We start from the raw sequence: 20983 nt of genomic DNA, 5'->3' as shown, positions 1-20983 counted from the left end.
CTAAAGGCAGTTCAGGCTCTGATATGGCTAGTCAAGGGCATCGACCTGACATGTCCGGAAATCCGCTTCACTTCAAAACCGAGTAAACGATATCCGCCGACAATTGCTGCGATGGCGGGTCGTTTATACTCGATGGACAAGTTGGCCTCCCTGCTACGCCACTGGGAGAAGCCAGACGAAGCTGATGAAGAATGCAACATGAGATACGCGCTTGACCAGATATTTGCCGATGCTGGTATCGTAGATCCCAAAAAGCCTACCAGTGTTCTCATCTTTACAAATGGCAAATGGGAGGGTGGTCCCATTCAAGATCCAGGCGTAGAAGGGTGCATCACGAATGTCATCGGTAAGATGAGGAAAAAAAGTATCAGCAACACCGGCTTCACATTCCAATTTGTCAGCTTCGGCGATGATCAAGATGGTCTTGATCGTATGACATATCTTGACGACTGTGCCCTTTTCGGGGGCAGCCTAGAAAACAGAAAGTAAGTTTACCTACGCTACTACTGGATGGAGTATTGGGCTAACGGTCTCAGTGATATCGTTGACCATAAGAGGCACACCGATTCTGTCTGGTCTATACTCATAGGATCAGTCAGCACAAAGAACGATGAAAGTTCACAGGGGCCATCAACAGGGAGAAATTCTCCTTGTTGATGCTTTCGAGTTTTACTTGACTTTGGTGTTTACGGGCGCTTAGGTGTTGGGGTAGGTTATTTGGATGAGTGTTCCGGTTTGTGTTTTGGATACCCTTGGGAATGTTTTGCTTGATTATAATTGCAATTTGTTTGTTAATGATGACTGAACTCTACATGAGTTAAGAATGGAGCTATTCTGTTAGAGCCCTAGCGCAAGGTCTTGTTTCCGTTCCGGGTTGAAAGACAGCCTGGGATTGGATAATTGTGTCAGTCCAAGGACAATTGCATTAGCTTTGGGTAGCTTGTTACCCTATGGCTAATTGTAAATTGTAATGTTATCCATGGCGGGATCTTGAATAAGAAAGTCTGAGTAAAAGCCCTCTATTTTTTATACATTTTGTTCTTATTTTATTTTTTCTATGTTATTCACTTATTGGTGCAATGTAGCCAGCGGAAACTGCATTCGGTCTTAGAGCAAGAAGAAATATTGACAAAAAACTTACAACAATCGTTGTTCTTAATTAACGGCGCAGTTACTTTATCAATACCCTAACAATGAAAAACAAAAACCCCGCGACACTAGACAAGACACGGCGACCAATATGCTGACATGCTTTTCATACACTCTGTGTATTTAGCTGACTTTAAAAAGACGACAAAAGAGCGACTTCATTTGTACAATTCCCAAGGTACATTACCTGTCCATGTCCATCTTAACTGCCAGGCGGGTTACATACTGATTTACTGGTTAATATTGGAAACGCTAGATCATTATTAGTGCTTATATAGGTAGCCTAAGAATGGCCTAATGATTTCGTCTGAATTAATTCAAGTCCTTAGGTAGGTACTTTTTTTCTACCCGCCTGGCTGCACAACAGAGTGGACGCCTGATACAAAAGTGACATAGATTACTTGCAGAGAATTACTAAAACGACTCTACAGTTTCCTCAAAATAATGACGACATTGAGATGAGAACAAGATCACAGCTCAAAGAGCATGGATACTACTGTGGTTGTTCTTGTGCAACAGTAGTATATGCGAGGATAAGGGGTTCCTTCAGAGTGACACAAACCTAACAGAAAGCCAAACTCCATTCAGAATCAATCTTGTTATCTCTAGTCCATCAATAGAATTGACCTATATGTTTACCAATTGTCAGCGACTCGACACAAAAATCCAGCCAAGACGTTCCATCCTTGGATTTCCTGGGGGCGGGCCACTAAACCGCAAATGCCCAAGCGCCAAAAGCTACCCTTCAATTCCCAAGCTCCCCTCCAACTTAACGTCAACACTCGCTCATCCTTCACTAATCCGTCATCAACCGTCGCATCATCATGGCCTCCTACATCGACACTTCCCTCGCAGAGGCCCAGCCCGCACCCGAACTTCTAGGGGAGGTTAAGAAGCCCAAGAAGAAAAAGGTGCTGCTCATGGGGAAATCAGGTTCCGGAAAGAGTAGTATGAGAAGTATCATCTTTAGCAATTATATTGCACGCGACACACGAAGACTGTAAGCCTTCCAACCTCCCGCCCCTGTATTTCCTTTGTATCATAAACTAAACCGTGCTGTGTTCAGAGGCGCAACTATCGACATCGATCTTTCCCACGTTAAGTTCCTCGGCAACCTAACCCTCAACCTTTGGGATTGCGGTGGCCAAGAGGCCTTTATGGAAAACTATCTCTCCCAGCAGCGCGTCCACGTCTTCTCCAACGTCGGCGTCCTGATCTACGTCTTCGACATTGAATCCCGCGACGTCGACCGCGACCTGGCAACCTACGTGTCCATCCTGTCGGCGCTGCTGCAGTACTCGCCCGCCGCCAAGATCTATATCCTGATCCACAAGATGGATCTCGTGGTGCCCACCGCCCGCGAATCCGTGTACGACGAGCGCATCCGCGTCGTGAGGCAAAAGACGTTCGAGTACGGAAATTCAGTGGGCATTGCTGCGAGTTCGATCGAGCTTACGCCGTTTGCCACGTCGATTTGGGATCAGAGCTTGTATAAAGCGTGGGCGTCGATTATCCACGATCTGGTACCCAATCTGTCCGTTATCGAACGAAATCTCGCAAACTTGGGCCTCGCCATCGAAGCGGAGGAACTATTGCTATTCGAGCGGACGTCCTTCCTCGCCGTGTCATCGTGGACATCATCTGAAGGCCAGCGCAACCCTACCGAGGATCGGTTAGAGCGCATGTCCAATATTATGAAGCACTTCAAGCAGAGCATTTCGCGATTCACAGGAACGCCGCGCAATGCGGAGCAATTCATTCGCATGGAGCACAAGGCTGGGCCCAGGTTCAGTCTGTTTATTCTCAAGTTCACGACAAACACATATCTCATGGTTGTGCTTCCACCGGGAGAGGCTCGATTTAACGCTGCTATGCTGAATTGTCAGATTGCGATTGAACATTTCAGGTTCTTGGACGGGCCCGTGATCCAACCTGCCAACGCGACAACCCCAGCTGCTGCCTAAGTGTGATTATCGCGAATGGCGTGTGATTTGGCGTTAGGTGTTGAGATACCACTTGGAAGTGATGGGCCTAGATACGGATCAATTCATTACACATGCTTATTTTTCACTTGCTTGTGGTTCTATTCATGACCTCTATCAGTCAAAGCTATCTTGGATGGACCAGTCGGCCATCCCCTAATTTACAACCCAAACGCCAACCACCCATGTATCTAAGTCCACTTGACAACGGCGGTGCCTCCCTTCTTGAACTCGGACATCTCCCCTAGGACGAGGCTGTGATTAGTGTGGTCCTTATTGGGGAATGTCGTGGAGAGCACCCATGATCTGGATCGTGTCTCTGCTGAAGCGCCCTGAACAAAGCCGTAAATATCGCCAACAGTGTGGTTAGTGTTGAATCGCGCAGGTAGACGTGTGCCGTCGGGCATCTGAATTCGGATCATAACGGTTGGTTGAGAATCATCGACGGACGGAGCGTTGGAGGACGAAGAAGCCGCGGCTGGGGCAGCAGTAGTAGAGCTAGAGCCCTCTGAAGCACCAGGCACAACAGCTCCAAGTCGCTGACCAGAACCGCCGAAAGGTCTGTACTGCTTGGGCTGAGGCTGGTACGGGGTATCGTGCTGGTGAAGCTTGACGTCGATAGGCTGGTCATGCTGTACGTTCATGAGGTGAAGTGGCGCTCGGCCAGATCGGATCAATGCCAGGTCGGCCTGGTTGGCGGGGTCGTCGAATCGTCGAAGGTCTCCGTCATCAATGCTGAAACCATCCTGCCAGATGTGAAGAACTCGCTCTTGAGATTCGGCGTTGGAAGCGCGGACGGGACCGAGAGGATCAGGGATGCTGCGGCTCTCAACACCATCACCACCTAGGGTCTGTCCTGTTCCTCGGAAACGACTGGGTTCAGAGGGGCCGGCTTCGTTCTCGGCCTCAGGGCGAGCAGCGTTACTGATTTGTTAGCTTATGTCATCCGCGAAGTCTTTCTCACTTACGCTCGTGCCTTGGCAAGAATGTCGCTGATGATCTTCTTTGGGCCAGCCTCTTGCTGATTGGGGTCTTGAACAGCCAGTCCAGACTTCTCACCACCCGCAAACAGATTTCCTCGTCCATCATCGTCTTCGGGGTCGGAATCGTCGTCGTCATCGTCTCCGTGGTCATGCTGGTGGGATGAGCTGCCAATAGATCCTAGAGTAGCAATTCCCGTCTTTCTCTGCTGTGATGGGGCGCTCTTGCGAGTCGCTTGGCTGCTACTACGTGCAGCCTCTGGGGCAGGTCGACCATCGAGGGTTCGAGGGCCGGTGTAGTTGTCAGGAACAGGAGCGGGAGCTGTAGATGTGTCGCGGCCATCATCTTCGGCGTCGCGGAACCAGGCGTTACTGGCTTCGGCGAGATTCCAGTTGTGAGCCTCAAGATATTGTCTGGCCTGGGAGGAATTAGTTGCGATGATTCGGTACACACTTTGTTTAAACAAACCTCTTCGGGGCTTGCGCCGCTCAGGCCTGCGAATTCGACGATCTGACCTTCTTGGTCTGCCATGTTGATGTAATAGGGCGGGGTAACTGGATTAAGTAGGTGTAGTTGTTTTGGAGGCGATATGGAGTTGGATATGGCTCGATATGATTGAAGGAATTGACTGAACGCAACAATGAAAGTGAATCTCAAAACGTTTGTTTTTGATGAAAGCGAAAGCAGGCAGGCAGCTTGCTCGTCACCTCCAGCTAAGCACAAGGCACAAGCTGTTGGTGGCGGTGGGCTCCAGCACCCCACCTTCCTTGCTGTGACACAAGTGATCCACCCACCACCTTCCTACCCCCGGTTCTGCAGACTTACGTAAGGATCTGGGGGAAACAGTTCAGCCCGAGATCGTCAACAACCTCTTTCGCAGCTGGATCAAGACGACTACCCCCAAGATCTCAGCATCATATCCGCCGCTACTCCTCGAACGAACCCCACGTCTCGAATCTACCATGGCCGACGAACACAACCACCTCGCCGAGTCCGGCGTCACAATGCACTCCGACATCGAACTATACTCTGCAGGCGATGATCTATCGTCACCTCCCTCATCAAACTCACCAGTCGTCCTCTACAAGCCTCCTACTGTGTGGTCTTTGATGCGTGGAACTGCCATCAACCTGTTGCTACCGTTCATCAACGGTATGATGCTTGGTTTCGGAGAGCTATTTGCTCATGAGGCAGCCTTCAGGCTGGGTTGGGGCGGCACCAAGGTATGATGCCCAACATTACATCTTCAATCTATCATAACACTAACAATCCCAGGTCTTCCCTCTTTCGCGAAGAAGAGCACACCCCATCGGACCTGGTATCGAGCTTCGAGAAAACTACTGCACTCCTCGCCCTTCGCTGGACGATATTGCAAGTTTGGAGTAAAGAAGTGCTTGGAAAGCTTTACATATCTTGAGATTTTGATTACATCTCATGCCCACTATTGAATCATATACGAAACAGCTAGGAAAGATGAATATCATGTTAAATAATTTGAGACTACATCATTAGACAGGAACATGGACTGTGGCGTTTCGCCGCCGAGGTGGTATAAATGTAAATATTACGCACTCAGATGCAGCGACTTCAATTGCGACAAACTTCAACTTATTCCAGTCAACTTTAATCACTGCTGTCGGGTCGTCACTGGTCGAGTGCCCATGACAAGGTCATCCGGAGATCATCGGCGGCGGACTATCGCGAACCCGACATTTACCCGCCGGTGCTGGGAACCCTCCAAAAATTTCCCCAGCAGCATCATCGGCCGCAACATATCCATCCGGTCATCCCATTCTCAACACCGTCGCAATGCTTCCTAGCCGAGCAATTGTGCGCTCTATGCCTTCGGGCACTCTCCAGAGGCCTCTCTGCGGTCAATCCGTATGTTGCGCAAATAGTCGCTCATCAATGGCCCAACCACTGACATGTATATAATAGACCTCAAGGACCCTGGGCCGAAAACTTGGAGATGCTAGACAATTCGGCACAGCGCTGAAGGGCGCACGCACACCCCTTACGGCTGGAACAAGAGTTGGAGTCAAGAGTATTGCGGCACCAATTATCCTTGGAGGCGTCTCTTCCTCAAGGAACCTTTCCGTCTGGGGGTACAGACTTTGGGGACAGAAGAAGACAGAGGAACCCGTTGCTGAAGTCGCCACAACAACACCCGAGGCTCCTACTCCTCCTGAGACCATCGATCCTACTCCCGCCGTCAACCATGCCCCCGTTTTCCAGGCTGAGCCTGTTGTCGAGGCTGTTGAGCCCTCGACCGTCACGCCCACCGAGTTCGACCTCGAATCCATCGCCGACCTTGCCAACCCCGCCATCCTCAACATGGAAGAGAAGATTGGGTTCCTAAAAGAGATTGGACTTGATTACGGCTGGGGTCCTACATCGATCATGCAATGGACTCTTGAGCACATCCATGTCTACACTGGTCTTGGTTGGGGTGGTACCATTGTCGCAACAGCTGTCCTGCTGCGTCTTGTCATGTTCTACCCCCAAGTCCGTGCTGTTAAGTTCAGTGCCGCCCTGAACGAGTCAAAGAAGGACCCCCGCTTCCAGGAGGCTATCGACCTTATGAAGAAGGGCTACCAGACCAAGAACAACGAAATGACTCAGAAGGGACAGTTCCTTAACAAGATGGTTCGTGAAACTCACGGCGCATCAATGACAGGCATGTTCTGGCCTTTCCTCCAGATTCCTTTCAGTTTCGGTTTGTTCCGAATCATCAACGGCATGACACACATTCCTGTGCCCGCGTTGGAAGATGCTGGATTCCTCTGGTTCACCGACCTCACTGTCGCTGATCCCTTTTACTGCCTTCCTGCCCTTGGTACCGCTTTCTTGGTCTCTTCCATCGTGGTAAGTTCCGCAGCATCCACTCGTATCCAACCCTTCTGACATGTATCTAGATCAATGGCAAGTACCAACCCGCCGCCCAAAGGGCCACTACCAAGAAACTCATGTGGGTGATGGGTGGTGTCACCTTTGCTTTCACAACCTACCTCGCTGCCGGTGTCAACCTCATGATGACCACCACTGGTGCAGCCGCTCTCGTCACCACCACCCTTCTCAACACCCCATCTATCCGTAAAGCACTCGGTCTCCCTGAGCAAAAGGTCGAGGAGCCCGCCTACAAGCCTCCCCGCACCACCAAGGCCAAGGGCATTGATGGTCTCCGTGAGCGCCTGTCCGAGAACCTCAACGAGATGCAAAAAAGTGTTTCTGATCAACTTTCTACCATGACGAACAGGCCAGGCAGCACAGCGGAGGACCGCGCTGAGCAGGCCCGCAAGAACCAGATGCGCAAGCTTGAGGAGATGCGCCGAAAGCTTGAGCGTGATGAGTTCGAGAAGAAGTATAAGCGATAAATCAATGATGTGTATCAAATAAGTGTAAAATAGTGAAGAAGCCCTGCACACACTGTTCCTGTTGGATCAGGATTGTATAATATTAGCATTGGAAGGTAGCGAATGATATACCACGAGATACAACGGAGCTCTCTTGGATGGCTGACAGGCGCTGGAAAAGAAAAGAAAGAAGGTATCAATCAACATGTATCTGTCAATGAAACAACACAATCCCAATTGAACGAATATGACAAAAGATGTATGAAGCATTACGCGTCAACGCATTTAACGACTTGTGTCTCAATTATAAACTAGGCAGGTCTGCCAAGGTCCCTTTTCCGCCCGCAGCTCTTTTGCCTGTGTAATAACCCCGCCACAGTTCCCTTGCCTTGACGGCAATCATCTGGTAATTGATAATGGATAATTTAGAAAAAATACTGATGCCTTCCAAGAGTGAAACTCTGAAGCCCATTCATCCGCCTTGCCTCCCCTGTCGCGGGCTTCCCTTCTCTATAACCCAGGTGTGCCATTGCGTTCCGTCATATTTATTCAGTAATACATGTTAGAAGGAAAGGCATGTGAAGCCTTAGAATACGGTGCCATCGCTCTCGATCAGGATCGGGGGCTCCTTGGTGTTGGGTCTGTTGATCTCGGCAATCTCGCGGCCACCCTAGTTCGCGTTAGTGTGATTCTTGGTCTGAGACAAGGAATGACTTGACTTACCCTCCAGCTACCAGCCTCCAGCACCTGTGCCAAACTCAACTCGTTTCCGCCCAACTCTGGCTTGAGAGTTTTGTTGACCTCTTCGCAGAGCATGTCGAGGAAACCGACTGTGACACCTCTCCACTCGACAATAACATCATCACTGGGCTCGAACATGGGTGCGACCTCGACACCCTTGGCGCCTGTCCGTTGCACCCACTCGTTATAGTTCTGTAGACCTCTCTCTTGATCATCCTTCTTGACGTTCAAGACACCCATATCGACGAATAGGCCACCATTGCGGTACTCAGGTAGACCAGTGAGCAGTTCTGTTCCAGCAAAATGCATCTTGAGGAGCTGCTGCATGGGTTGCATAAGCGAGTAAGTGAGCCACTGTGTGAGCTTGTGGAATGGTAGGATGGACTCCCAGGCAGCGGCGTTGGAGCTGTTGGGGAAAGCGGAGACCTTGGGGGATGCGCCGGGTTGAGGCATCGCCTGGCAAGGCCAAGCGTCGCCGAGCGAAACGCCGTTGATAGCTGTTCGGTTTGCCGGCCAGATAGGGGCCAGTCCGGTCATCAATACGTTCCACAGGACGGGCAGGGGAACAATAAGCATGGATGATGCCTGTGTTGAGGGGTGGCCGAGAAGGTGGTCTTTTAAAAGATTAGCATAGCAAAGATTGGCAGGCATTTGGCGCAACTTACCGATCAAGCATCCAGGGCGACCTTCGAAACCCCAGAAATCATCCTTGGCGGCCAAAGCTTCACCAAGGCGGATCAGCATGTCAGTGCGACCCTGAATACCGGCCATCTCGTTGCCAGGTTTCGATTGAAGGCCAGCAGCAAGCTTCTCCACGGTAAGAGTCTTGAGGCCATCCTTATCGACTTGAAATTTGTTGTTGGGGTTTCCAGAGAACAGGCCCTAGCAAATTAGCATCGAAAGAGATGTCGCGAAAAGATTTACTCACACTCTTGAACATCTCCAAGCTGGCGACTGCAATACCCTCTGATCTTCTGTACACGCGACCATTCTCGCTGCTCTTGTAGGTCCAGGAAGTTCCAGCGCCAGCGTCCAGAAGTACACTGACGAGGAAAAGATCAATTAAACGTCGGCAGCGCTCTGTGTTATCAACGTTGCTAGGCCAGGTAGAAAGTAGCTGTGCGATACGATCTCGGCCACCAACGGCAAAGTGCTGGTATCTACCGTGACTGGGAATGCTGAAATATGGAGCGTCGTAATCTCGCTGCACTTTGTTAACCCGTTGTTGCTTCCATGGCGCTTTTGCGCTTGATTGCATTGCAATCTTACCTTGATAATTCCAGTAACAAAAGTAACCACATCGGGAAACTTGCTCATGTCTACATCAAAATGCTTCAATTCATTGCGCAGGGCCTTGTCAGTGACAATCTTGCTTCGCTCTCTCACAGCTCCAAGACTTCGCAGATAACCGGCAGGGTCGAGCTGAGGGTCCGGAGGTCGAGGGAGATCGATCTTTGGTAGTTTGACTGGAGACATTGGGCCATTTGTGCTAGTAGCAGAAGTTCGATTCATGGGGTTGCGGTTGGCGCCAGCGGCAGGCGATCTCAAGCTTGACGAGTGCGAGTTCACGCTCACATTGGATTGAGAAGTGTTTATGGCCTGGTCGGCCTTTGGCGTCTTGTCTTTGCGGGAAAACAATCCCATTTTGACTGGTTTTTCGTAGAAAATGGATTATGCGGTTGTTGTACAGATACGAGAAAGGTCAAACGTTTGTTGTAGATTCTGATCTGGGCTGATAGAAAGACCAGATGAGAAAGTATAGGCTTCGGGGAGGTGGGGGGCCTCTAAGCACAGGATGGACTGGAGGGGGAGGGTCCGTGGGCGCGCGACCAGACGGAAGAGTGTGATAGAGGGACGAGCGTCGTGCGTCGTGGGTTGGGTGTCGAGGGTCGGAACGAAGCGAGAAATGATTCGATGGCGCAGAATGCGCTGCGCAGGCGTTGACCTCGTGCGTTTGATGCAAGGGAGAAGGGTAGCTGAGATGTGACAGGTCTTGTCAGTGCCTGTGATATGAGCCTCTGAAGAAGCAAATTAACAAACAACAAAGCAGAAGCAGTAGACGAGAAGGAAGGGGATGGGGGTAGGAAGACGGGGCGCGGCGCTTTTGAGGAACACAAGAGCCAAACTAACAAGCCAGCTCGATTGAACTGAACTGACTGATTGACCAGGGAGGCCTAGGCATCTCGGAACAGATGAGCAGACCAGAAGGCAGTGAAGCGTATCCACAACCATACCCAAGACCCTACCCTTACAGGTTGACGAGAGAAGAAAAAAAAAGAGGCGCCAGGGGGTAGACCCTCGACTCCTCTGCGGGGGTTCGGGGCTTGAAGGCTTGGAGCTAGACCCAACAGCGGCTCAGGCAGAGGACAGCCTGTGAGAGTTGGAGGCGCCCGAGCGTCGTTCGGGGCCCCTGAGTCCGTCGGCGATCGCGCCCAGGAAACCAGGGATCCGCAGGGATGGTCAAGCACTGGACTGGGCTGGCAGACTGGCTAATTGGGAACGCTTTGGCGGTTTATTTGGCGGCTGCTGGTCGCTCGACTCTCGTTGGATTTGACGGTTGCTCAGCCTGTCTAGCTTGCTCATGAGTCAAAGGGTTTTTTATGGCGTATCTGCGGTTGCTTGGCTTTGCAGCACCTTGTTTGGTCTGATGTCCGAACTTGTTCAAGGCTCTTTGTTTTCAAGCAAGAAATTATGAACAACTTATTCGTCCTTCAGATGTCACAAATTGTTATTCTCGGTAGAGTTCTAAAGGTAGACAGGGCTCATTTCAGGGCGAGTTTGCGAATAATATGGGAGTCAAGTCAATAGTAGCATTGATGTTGACAGCCTTGTCGAATAGCCAAAAATCAGCGACGCAGACTATTGGAGCCGGCTCGCAGTGATTGACGGCAAGTGTCGATACGGAAATGAGATGGCTGCAGCGAGTCATGGAAAGGTTCATGACAGCCTGCTAGTATAGCTCTTGGTGTACATTGCACGCAGAGAGACGGAGGTGTTAGTGAGCGACGGACCAGTCAAGTGCTGGCACTAACACGACCGACCTTGCAGCTGGAAACTGCTTTCCTAAAGAGACCAAGCGTGTCGGAAGCACAGCAGAAACGAAATATTATTGTTGGAGTCGAATTCCGGTAGGATATTGACCACGAGCGAAGAGAGAGGATCGACGGGAAGCGAGACAATAAGTTTCTAAGTGCCGATAATAGCTGTCATCACAGTCGAGACATTCTGGAATGTGTATACCCAACAAGGTCGCCGCTCGCAATACCGCAAACTCCACAATCAATCAATATCAATCAGATCAGCCTTCTCGTCGGGGCAGGCAGACAAGGTATCAATGAAGGTCTTTTCGAGACTAGGCACTATGTACCTAAATTAAGATAGAGACGCCAATCAGTCAAGATGTCAAGCGAAAAGAGGAAAGTAGCCTTTCGGTGGGAAAAAGAAAAGAATGCAAAAAAGGTTATCTTGGATACCCAGAAGGCTGACCAAACAGAGCAAGGAGTATACGATAGGGGAAAGCCGCCAAGCAGAATAGATTCTGGATATCGAATGTTGGAGGAGAGAAAAAATATTAATAATTAGTGGGTGAAGTTGCAAGTGTCGTCACAGTTGGAAAGTATTGGTGTTGAGGAAGCAGCCACACAACAACCCTCTTGCCATCCTCTGCCATCATCTGTCTGCCGCACCTGCCTTTCTATTGAAAACAACACAATGAGACACGCAAGCAAACAGATCAATGCTTGCACCTTACGACCTTTCATCACACAACATGATCAATCAATCAATCAATCCAACAACCAACAAACAAGCAATCATACAATTTGCTTCTTCCCACACTCGCCTACTCCAATCTCCACTCGTACTGCCACGGGAACGGAAGGAACAGCACGTGGCAATCAAAGACACACGGCCCATGAAGCTACTGCTCAGGTACTATGTAATACAGAAGCTTGAATAAATGAGACATGAAAATATGCATGTATTTATGGCGTTTTGTATCTCTTGCCGTGTGAACAAAGTGCAGCTTGTACATTGCACAACAGTACACAGCCATCTCGATCAAATTGCAGTACTATGTACAGGTTGCTGGCGGTAAGTAAGAGCTTCAGGTCAGACAATGACTCGTGTGATATACTCATATTTCGACAGCCACAATCCTATCAGCATACATACTTCCTTTATCTCAACCGCATACATGCTATTAATGTTATGTCCAGATTTCCGAGTCAGCCTCATGCCACCCACACAGTCTTTGTTGTCGCTTTTTAGGCTATCAAGCCCTGCAATGCCATGCAGGTCGATGGGGTACAATGATACCTCACTGTCACATTGAACCCTGGCGTTTTATTATGGTGGCCCGGGGTCACATCCTTGTCTCGAGGGAATATTCAGGAACAAGATTTGTGCATGTTCACTCTTTTACTCGTGCTGTGTGTACCTGTACATCTTGTCCAGATTTTCAAGAAATCCCTGTGAAGAAAAAGATCGAGAGCAAAACAGCACTGACTCGAGCGTCATCTGAACAGCCTTCTGGATGGCCCACTGCAGTAGCTCTTGTCGATCCCGTCGTTGCATTCTCCAGGGATCTTTGTGCAGATTCCGGTTGGTGATCTGCCAAGCATGGGCCATGTGAGTGACAACCGAAGGTCATTATTCGCTCTGTCTAACTAACACAAATAGCTTACGGTCGGCCTGCCTCTTTCGCCCTATCATGGATGGTCCCAAAGGAACACCGGAGCCAACTAGCTAACCCGAGCAGGGACATAATTTACTTGGTAAATCACCGGGGACTAATCACCAAGTCAGGGGTAAAGCTAAGGTTCGTCTGCCCACTTCCTCCGGATGCTGGTAACGGCTTCTCTTCCATCAAGCTTCTGCTGACTCCCATGGAGAGCCTAGCAGACATTGGCCGTCTAACTACGGATAGATGTACATAATACATACGATAGCGCTTCTATTAAGCGTCTGTGCGAGTGACTTTTAATGTTGTGCATCGTCAAGTCACGCCTCACCCGCACGCACGAACATGGCCCAATGACGTTACAAGCTCCGACGGCAATAACAATTTCATTCGCCTTGTCCCATTACACGACATTGTACTCCGTATTACCACCCATAGGCCAATTTTCTTACGAGCTCATAAGCTGAAGCTCAGCATCACCGATCTCATCGTCGCCCACTTACGAGTCCATATCCCTACTCAAAGTTCGCGAAGCAAAAGAACCTCGCGACTGGTGTCAACGGAACAATACTACAGACGCTCGGTACCAAAAACGGCTCCAACCCTTGATTTCATCGGCCCGGATCGTCTTCCCCCGGCGGAACCAAGCCATTTTGGGGCTTCACCGGGTCTCAATCACAGCCTTTCCAACTGCCTGATCCTTGTCTTTGTTCCTGGCTAAGCGGAACCTACATGAGGAGACTGTAGGCGATTGGTACCGACAACAAGATTAGGGGATGTACTGCAGCATGGAAGCCCGGGAGAAGGTTGGGTGTGGTGACAAGCTGAATGCCGTTTTTGCATTCCGCGTCTATAACTATTTTGGACGATCCAAGCTACGCGACGTTGAAAAAGGGTAATTCGTCAATTGTTTTTTTGAGTTCTTCTAGGCCGTGCAAGAGGGTCTGGACGGTCTTGGTGCTGCACTCAATCTTGCATATCCATTCCGCGCCATTGTGATCATCTTTGCTAGCTCGGGCCAGCGGCTTGAACTTGGCCAAAATCCCCAAACTCCAAGATTATCAATGTCGCATGTAGCATTTGCGTTGTTTTTATCCTCTGACAGTTCATTTACCAGTTTTCCCGGATCCCATATTCCCCAATAAAAGCCCCCTGTCGACGGCTTGCTTCCCCGACCATGCACCCATTCGTTCAATTCGTTCTTTTTAACATTACGTTCTCGCTAGATACATACAAGCACTTTGATCCCACATGGCAACCTTGGCCTAACCTAACTGTAGGAACGGATACCCTTTGGAAAACTCTTGTTCACCAGCCTGCCATGTTACTCAGTGCCCATTTGTGGCGTCGGGCTTTCTCCATTAGGTTCAACTAGGCTTGACCTAGATACAAATTCGATCTCGCGCCGTGCCTCAGACTATGGTAATTTTGCGTAGCATGACTCTTGCACCCTTGATCACTAACTGCAAGATGTCAGTTACGGGTCTGCTGCTTTGCTTTGTCCCGCTTGAATCTAACGCGGGCTGTTGAGGGTGTCGCAGTTGAATCAGACATTCAAGACAAAAGACTTGACTGCAACAAGCTGACGCGCAATACCACTTTCTCGGTTCATCAAGTCGCCATTTCAGTCCCCTGTCCAATCCCACGTTTTCCACACTTTGGGGACCTCGGTGCCGCAGCAGTGCATGCCATTGTTGTCTAACTGGACGCACCCTTGTCGTTGTGCTCCATTCCACATGCCTCATGGAAATTTCGTCCGAAATGATGATGCCATGTCTGTAATTCACGCCGCACTTGCTCCGTGGATTTCAACGATTTCTGCAAGTGCGTATGTACATACAGGGCAAAGGCAAAGCATGGGTTTGTTTGTTCCTCGGGACGTTTCAGCCATGACCAGAAACAGGCCTTCCCTCCGATGATCCATCGCTGCGTTGCATTGTGACCAGAGAGCCGGTAACCTAAGCTGTTCTGGTCTGATCAATTAAACTTTTCGCTTGGGTTTCACAATACGAATTGTCAACACTTCGCTCACTGTTCCCAACTAACCTACAGAGAGGTGCTAGTTAATGTTTTTTTCTAGAATCAAGGCTGAGACAGGAGAATAATGGTGGCTTGACCCGTTGGTTCCTGGAAATGATATCTCCTGATTATTTGCATTTGATCTAGAAGCTGCCTATTCATGCACTGGCTCGTTTCTGGGGCTGAAACAGACGTTTCTTGTGGCTACGATGGTTGCAATAACGTTTAGCTTGGACGAAAAGATGAGGCAATCTCTTCCCGTCGAGCCTATCCGAAGGAAGCAGGCTCATATAGGCCCCATTGTTTGTCAAAACGATTCGAGGCTCTCAATGTTAGAGTTGGTGTCGGATATTTGAGTTCAAAGGTGAAACGGGACACACATGAGTCTTTAATGAACAGTGAGGCTGACAAATGAAGCTGCTGAATGTAGGCATGATAGGCCTAAAACTAAAAGTGTATCTAATAAGTGACATGTCTTGGTTTTTGTTATGTATTGATGGTTGGGATGACCTGGGTAAGTGCTTTGTTCTCATACGGCAAGTAAAGTCTTGAGACATGTATCTTGTCTTGTGTTGCATCAAATCACATATCATATATGATAGTGTGACATGCCTTTCGTCGTGGTATTCATACTATCAAAGACATATTTTATGAAATCAACAGAGGCAACAATGTCACAGACATCATTACTGTGGAACGCTGGATTTTGGTTCAGATTGATGCAGTCTCGGGTAGGTTCTGGGAATAACTTCATAAATTGAACTATAACCACCACTTCATAAGATCCCTATTACATCGTTGACCATGATTCAGTGAAATTGAGATATCTCTTACATATCATTGGCTATGATTTTGTGTTTTAGTCGCAGTCTTTCTGTCTCTTGCACCTTTCTTTGTGGGTGTATCTAAACCTTCATTCTACCCGATTTTGGGATTCCATCAGCAATGGGAAGCCATGTAGAACATGAATTGCTGATGGCTCTACCTTATTGTTTGTACCCCGTGATTGGGTAGGATCTTTCTACTGACTAGGCGCTCTCAGCACAGCCTGGTAAGGCTGTCAGCATCCCTGACCCCGCGTAGCTTGTCTTTCCTCGTCCTACAACTTTTAATCATTTTAATCATTTCTTTGAATTAGCAAGACCGAAATCATTCTCGAAATGTCGGGCTTGGAGATTTTAGGTGCTGTGGCAACCTCCATTTCTCTAGTGGAAGCAGTGAAAGGAATGCTCAGAGCTGTCGACTTCTTGCGCCAGAACTCTGCGGTGAAAAAGGAGTGCAACAATCTGAGGAGAGAGGCGAGTCTTGATCCAATTTTTGAACGGTTCATGGCTGACTTGAAACCAGATTCTCATGATCGAATGTTTCATCATGCAGGCGCAACAACAAACAGACCCAACAATGCCAGCGCAGCGGCTTCTTGGACCAACAGAACATCCCTTGGTCTCTTTGGCAGTAGAAGAGCTTGAGGATATACTGAATGAACTCAACAAGATCGTGGAAAAGTACTCTAACTATCGGAAAGCGAATGATCCCAAGCGCTACATTGATAAAATGAAGTGGTTTTCGGAAGCCACCAAGATTGATGAACTTCGCGAGAGATCTCAGGCGATAAAGTCAAACCTGCATATGGCCATCACGTTCCGAGTCTCTTCCATGGTAGATCATGGAAATATACGCCAAGAAGTGTAAGTTACTACGATACTATTGCGGATTCACTAACAACGGCAGTCTCTTCCACCGTGTTACGCAGCAGTTAACACATCACACAAACCAATCCCAGCATATCAACCAGGCACTACCAGGCGTACCTGAAACATCTAGCTCAGCATATTCGAGCTTTGTGGTAGCCCAGAAGCATTGTAACCGAGGGGTAGAAGACAGTGGTGTGGTCCTATCACCGAGCCTATCCAGGACAGAGACCGTCGGCCGGAGCATGCCTCTTACTACAGTTACCAGACAAGAAGAGAGTTTCGTGAATGTGGCAACTATCCAGTCTCAGAGCACTCGTATGTGCAGCCTTAGCTGCCAATGCCGCTGCCACCGCAAACGAGAATATACCGGTGGCGCATGGGCGAAATCTCTGCTGGGATCGTGGCTCGTCAGATATGGATCCTTAGGCAATACTTGCCAAGGCAGATGCGCGCCGAATCCAGGCGTCAAACTTGAGTATCAGCTTCCAAAGTGGCTTTGGGCCGGACTTGTCTCAGTTGAAATGTGTCAAAACCCGACTTTCAATTTGGCATTGCGCCCCTGCAGAGTGCTCCAGTCAAACCACGACATTTACTATATGATAGATCATCCTTCGATACTACAAGAGCATATCCGCGAGGGTTACAGATACTTTCCTGACGATAAGAACGAGTCTGGTGACACTTTATTGGAGGTATGTACACTTCATATTGTACTATGCCGGCACGTAAAGCTAAATAGACAAAAATGCAGCGCGCAATACATAATCGCAGTTGGGAGACCGTCAGAGTCCTGTTGGGATTGTGGGAGAGCTTACTATCTCAACAAGGATTACCGAGGTTTGTCTTGCTGATGATAAATTCAAAGAGAGATACTAACCATCAGCAGAACCGTCGGCTGCTACTTTAGGCTAATGTATAGTAACTCAGAACCACAATATGACTCGATGGGGCTTGTCATGGAAAAATTCTCCTCCTACATTCCTGAATGGAATGAGATTTACAGCAATGATATCCATCTGGAGGCCATGTACCCGGAAAGAACACGAGAGGGGATGTCAAAGGCGATACGAGAGCAGCCGTGGGCCATCGATGATTGGGATGATGTTGGCTACTCTCCAATCCACTATGCGGTGGTCGAGGGAAACTTAGAGGCACTTGATCTCTTGATCAAAGCCAAAGCCAACATCAACCAGCACTGTTGTAGTGGACACACCCCTCTTATCTACGCTACTCTTCGCAGCCTTGAGAGAGTGACAGCAAGACTCCTGGAGTCTAGAGAGTGTCGGATGAATGTAAATTACACGACTACTGGCGGTATCAATGCGCTGCATTTTGCCGTAAAAAAAGATTCCCTGGCAATCGTTCGCATGTTACTTGCGGCTGGAGCGACGGCTAAACGCCATACCAATTGTGAACCCATTCTACATGTTTTCTCATTTTATACCAGATCGAGCCAAGACGATACTGATGAGATGTTACATGCTTTACTGACGCATGGGGCAAATATCGAAGAAAAAAGTGATGACGGAGATACACCAGTCATGACAGCTGTACAACGCAAGAACATAATAGCACTGCGTAGCCTAGTTAGCGCAGGTGCATCGCTGACGGCCATAAGCTCAAAGAATTACAACATCCTCCACTTTGCAGCTTATAACCCTGATGCTGATATGCTCAACTATATTGGAAAGCATAACCTTGCTGGAGTCGAGTTGGAACAACGCAGCACTGATGACTGCAATCCTGTGTCCATGTTACATGCAAGTTGGAATCGTCCTAGCTGGAGAATAACTGATTCGTACCCCCGGCCGAGCTTGGCAGAGATGGAGGTCTTTATCACGTTCTATTTTGATTTGCTGATCCCTGACTTGAGACGTCACATGTCGACTATCAACAACCTTCTTCAAGCTGTCAAAGATAGAGACGTGACTACAGCAACCGAAATACTGGATCAACTCATCGAGAGGAAAGTCAGGTGCAACCAGACAGACCTTGTGGGCTGGTATAGGGGGCTCAAGGGATATGTGGTCGATGGCGGTTGGGACTATCTTGAAGATGTCTTGAAGGATGAATATGACGAGACAAATGAGAAGATTGGACGAGCGGCTGTGGCGAGAGGCAAAACAATCAATGATCCAGAAATGGAGGAGTTCTTCTAGAAATAGCGAGGATACGAAAGAGACAATAGACTGTGCTGTGGGCATAAAACCTAGCAACTCTAAAAATATCAATGATTTCTTTCCATTCATAGCTATATACTAGATAGCTACATGTGCTCATTGCTTCTCTGGTACATCAATCGCACTGGGCTGTTTGTCGTCATCTTGACCATAGATAATATCATCAGAGACATCTTCGATCCTCAAGAAAGATTTGTTGCCCTTGACAAACCAGAAACCCAATGAAATAATAAGCAAGATGCCAAACGCGGCGATAGCAAAGTTCATATCCGCAATGGCCGGGTTTGGTGAACCAGGAAAGAAAAAGAAGACAGTCGTGATGACGGTGTAGATGATGGAAATTGTGTTGAGCACTGGTCCAAATCTGCCCAATCCAAACTCTCCCCCTGAAGGCAGCTTGTCTCGGCCGACGATCATCAAAACAGCAATTGGGATGGCGTAAGATATCGTGAGAGCGATGGTACTAACGCTCAGAATAGCATCGAGTGTGGTGCTAGAGAAGAGGTACAAGAGTCCGACAAGATTAATGACGACTCCTTGGAGGATCAACGAACGAGCAGGGACCTCCCAGTAAGGATCAACATAGGAGAAATAATCTCCAAATGGGAGACCTCCATCACGAGCGAAACTCCAGGTAAGTCTCGAAGACGATGTCACAATCGAGATACCCTGGCCAAAGCCGTTGAAGATGAACAGAGCGATCAACGCGGCTGCTCCTTTGAGTCCCACAATGTTCTGCACCACTTCAATAAAGGGGAAGCCAGAGGGAGGATCCAAAGTGGTGTCAAGATTCTGGATGCAAAACAGAACAGCAACCAGGAAAATGAAACCCGAGATAGCACCCATGACAATAGCCATCACCATTGTTCTAGGTCCATTTCGTCGAGGGGCTGGGATCTCCTCCACCATGTGTATAACAGAGTCGTAGGCTGTCAAGCCATACGCAGCCTGTACAAGTCCAAGGAACCAAACAACGCCATCGGACCAGCCTGTCTGGTTAATCCACGATCCAAAGACGAATGTAGCCGGTTGATAATGGAGGTCTGATTTCGTTCCAACGAGGATAGGGAGGAGAAGACAAAAAGTGGCGAAGAGGCCGACGAAGCCAACAGCGACAAAGTTGTTGAAGTACGGGAGGAATTTCTCGGAGCGGCAGCCGACATAGTTGACAAAGGTGAACAGGATATTGATTCCAGTGTACACGAGGAACATTACCCAGCCTTTGTTGAGTCCTGTCCATTCGGGGTCAAACATGAGTTTCATCGACAAAACAAACTCCGCCATGAAGGCAATCTGCGAAGCAGAAAGACACCACCATCCAAAAGTGCTGATGAAAGCCGTCATGTAACTCATAAACCTCCCTGTCGCACTTCTCCACAGTTTCGCAGTCCAGTACGCCTGTCCCAGCGCCGTCGGCATAGCAGAGCACATTTCGCCAAGCGACATGGCGATGGCGAGGTTGCAGAGACAAACCAGGACGAGACCCCAAAGACAAGTCACGGGTCCGCCATTCTGAATACCTGTTGCGAGACTCTGTGCGCATACGGCCCATGTACCTAGAATACAGAAGGCCAGGGACAGCATACTCAGCATGCTGAACTTGCGGGAGAGGACTTGTTCATGGCCGAGGGCGGCAAGGTCGAGAGCGTCGCGCTCGGCTTGATTCATTGGTGCTGCTTTCTCCATGGTACGCCAGAGCTTGAGTCGATGGTCGGATAGGTGTAAGGGGAGGAGGTCGTGGGCATTCTCTGGCAGTCAATCAAGATATAATAGAATGTGTCGTATCTCGAAGCAATCTGATTCGACTTGGGTATGATGATATGCGCTTGTTGCGAAGGGATGTCGGGCGCTTTATATCCCTGAGTGCCATCACTTGATACGTACTCATACTTATCTTTTACCCCAGATATTCGCCGTTACATTGGGGTCGATTTACATTGAGCATCTCGGTGCACTAGTTGGCCGGAAAGCTTAAGTGTGCAAAGTATTTGCCGCATTCAGTATAGTGTGGCGGTTGGAGATTTCCGAGTATAGCAAAAGACAGGCATGCTTGAGGTAGAAGGTCCAAGCTAGTGGAGAGAGTTTGTTATCAGCTCCAGGTTCTGGCTATGCAGAATTACGGATGTCTGATAAGGATGGTGGATGGGATATGGCATATACCGCATGGGTGAGTCCACATCTTTACGTATACGAGCTGGGGATG

At 48.9% G+C, this 20983-nt stretch overlaps 8 protein-coding genes across 8 annotated transcripts; 5 read left to right on the top strand and 3 right to left on the bottom strand.

The window, feature by feature from the left end:
* Positions 1–1954: 1954 nt before the first annotated feature.
* Positions 1955–3199, top strand: FGSG_05865 (uncharacterized protein). Its single transcript, XM_011326165.1, has 2 exons — positions 1955–2149; positions 2216–3199. Exons 1-2 carry the CDS (start codon positions 1974–1976, stop codon positions 3111–3113), a joined length of 1074 nt encoding a protein of 357 aa, XP_011324467.1. The 5' UTR covers positions 1955–1973; the 3' UTR covers positions 3114–3199.
* Positions 3200–3322: 123 nt separating this feature from the next.
* On the bottom strand, positions 3323–4643 carry FGSG_05864 (uncharacterized protein; the record flags this gene model as incomplete). The annotated part of the gene is made up of 3 exons (XM_011326164.1): positions 3323–4055; positions 4100–4530; positions 4581–4643. The coding sequence occupies 3 exons, from the start codon at positions 4641–4643 to the stop codon at positions 3323–3325; spliced, it is 1227 nt and encodes a 408-aa protein (XP_011324466.1).
* Positions 4644–4752: 109 nt separating this feature from the next.
* FGSG_05863 (import protein 1) lies at positions 4753–5498 on the top strand (the record flags this gene model as incomplete). The annotated part of the gene is made up of 3 exons (XM_011326163.1): positions 4753–4937; positions 4993–5335; positions 5388–5498. The coding sequence occupies 3 exons, from the start codon at positions 4753–4755 to the stop codon at positions 5496–5498; spliced, it is 639 nt and encodes a 212-aa protein (XP_011324465.1).
* Positions 5499–5921: 423 nt separating this feature from the next.
* On the top strand, positions 5922–7486 carry FGSG_05862 (uncharacterized protein; the record flags this gene model as incomplete). Its single annotated transcript, XM_011326162.1, has 3 exons — positions 5922–5993; positions 6051–6977; positions 7028–7486. 3 exons carry the CDS (start codon positions 5922–5924, stop codon positions 7484–7486), a joined length of 1458 nt encoding a protein of 485 aa, XP_011324464.1.
* A 565-nt stretch (positions 7487–8051) lies between these two features.
* On the bottom strand, positions 8052–9903 carry FGSG_05861 (uncharacterized protein; the record flags this gene model as incomplete). Its single annotated transcript, XM_011326161.1, has 5 exons — positions 9476–9903; positions 9135–9410; positions 8872–9088; positions 8189–8820; positions 8052–8135 (listed from the first exon to the last, which is right to left on the bottom strand). Exons 1-5 carry the CDS (start codon positions 9680–9682, stop codon positions 8052–8054), a joined length of 1416 nt encoding a protein of 471 aa, XP_011324463.1. The 5' UTR covers positions 9683–9903.
* A 2014-nt stretch (positions 9904–11917) lies between these two features.
* Positions 11918–13143, top strand: FGSG_12828 (uncharacterized protein; the record flags this gene model as incomplete). Its single annotated transcript, XM_011326160.1, has 4 exons — positions 11918–12136; positions 12250–12298; positions 12662–12808; positions 12887–13143. The coding sequence occupies 4 exons, from the start codon at positions 11918–11920 to the stop codon at positions 13141–13143; spliced, it is 672 nt and encodes a 223-aa protein (XP_011324462.1).
* Positions 13144–17345: 4202 nt separating this feature from the next.
* Positions 17346–18759, top strand: FGSG_05860 (uncharacterized protein; the record flags this gene model as incomplete). Its single annotated transcript, XM_011326159.1, has 3 exons — positions 17346–17437; positions 17520–17800; positions 18149–18759. The coding sequence occupies 3 exons, from the start codon at positions 17346–17348 to the stop codon at positions 18757–18759; spliced, it is 984 nt and encodes a 327-aa protein (XP_011324461.1).
* A 117-nt stretch (positions 18760–18876) lies between these two features.
* On the bottom strand, positions 18877–20466 carry FGSG_05859 (uncharacterized protein; the record flags this gene model as incomplete). Its single annotated transcript, XM_011326158.1, has 1 exon — positions 18877–20466. One exon carries the CDS (start codon positions 20464–20466, stop codon positions 18877–18879), a length of 1590 nt encoding a protein of 529 aa, XP_011324460.1.
* Positions 20467–20983: the final 517 nt, after the last annotated feature.

This window comes from Fusarium graminearum, chromosome 3, assembly GCF_000240135.3.
Source record: "Fusarium graminearum PH-1 chromosome 3, whole genome shotgun sequence".
NCBI classification, from domain to species: domain Eukaryota; kingdom Fungi; phylum Ascomycota; class Sordariomycetes; order Hypocreales; family Nectriaceae; genus Fusarium; species Fusarium graminearum.
The sequence above is the reverse complement of the archived record's forward strand: the minus strand, read 5'-3'. Positions and strand labels throughout refer to the sequence as shown.

What these genes read in the sequence shown, in the direction of transcription:
- FGSG_05865 (XM_011326165.1), top strand. Translation starts at nt 1,974, where the DNA reads ATGGCCTCCTACATCGACACTTCCCTCGCAGAGGCCCAGCCCGCACCC. An exon ending in GCACGCGACACACGAAGACT is followed by an intron (nt 2,150 to 2,215) that starts GTAAGCCTTCCA and finishes TGCTGTGTTCAG; the next exon opens with AGGCGCAACTATCGACATCG.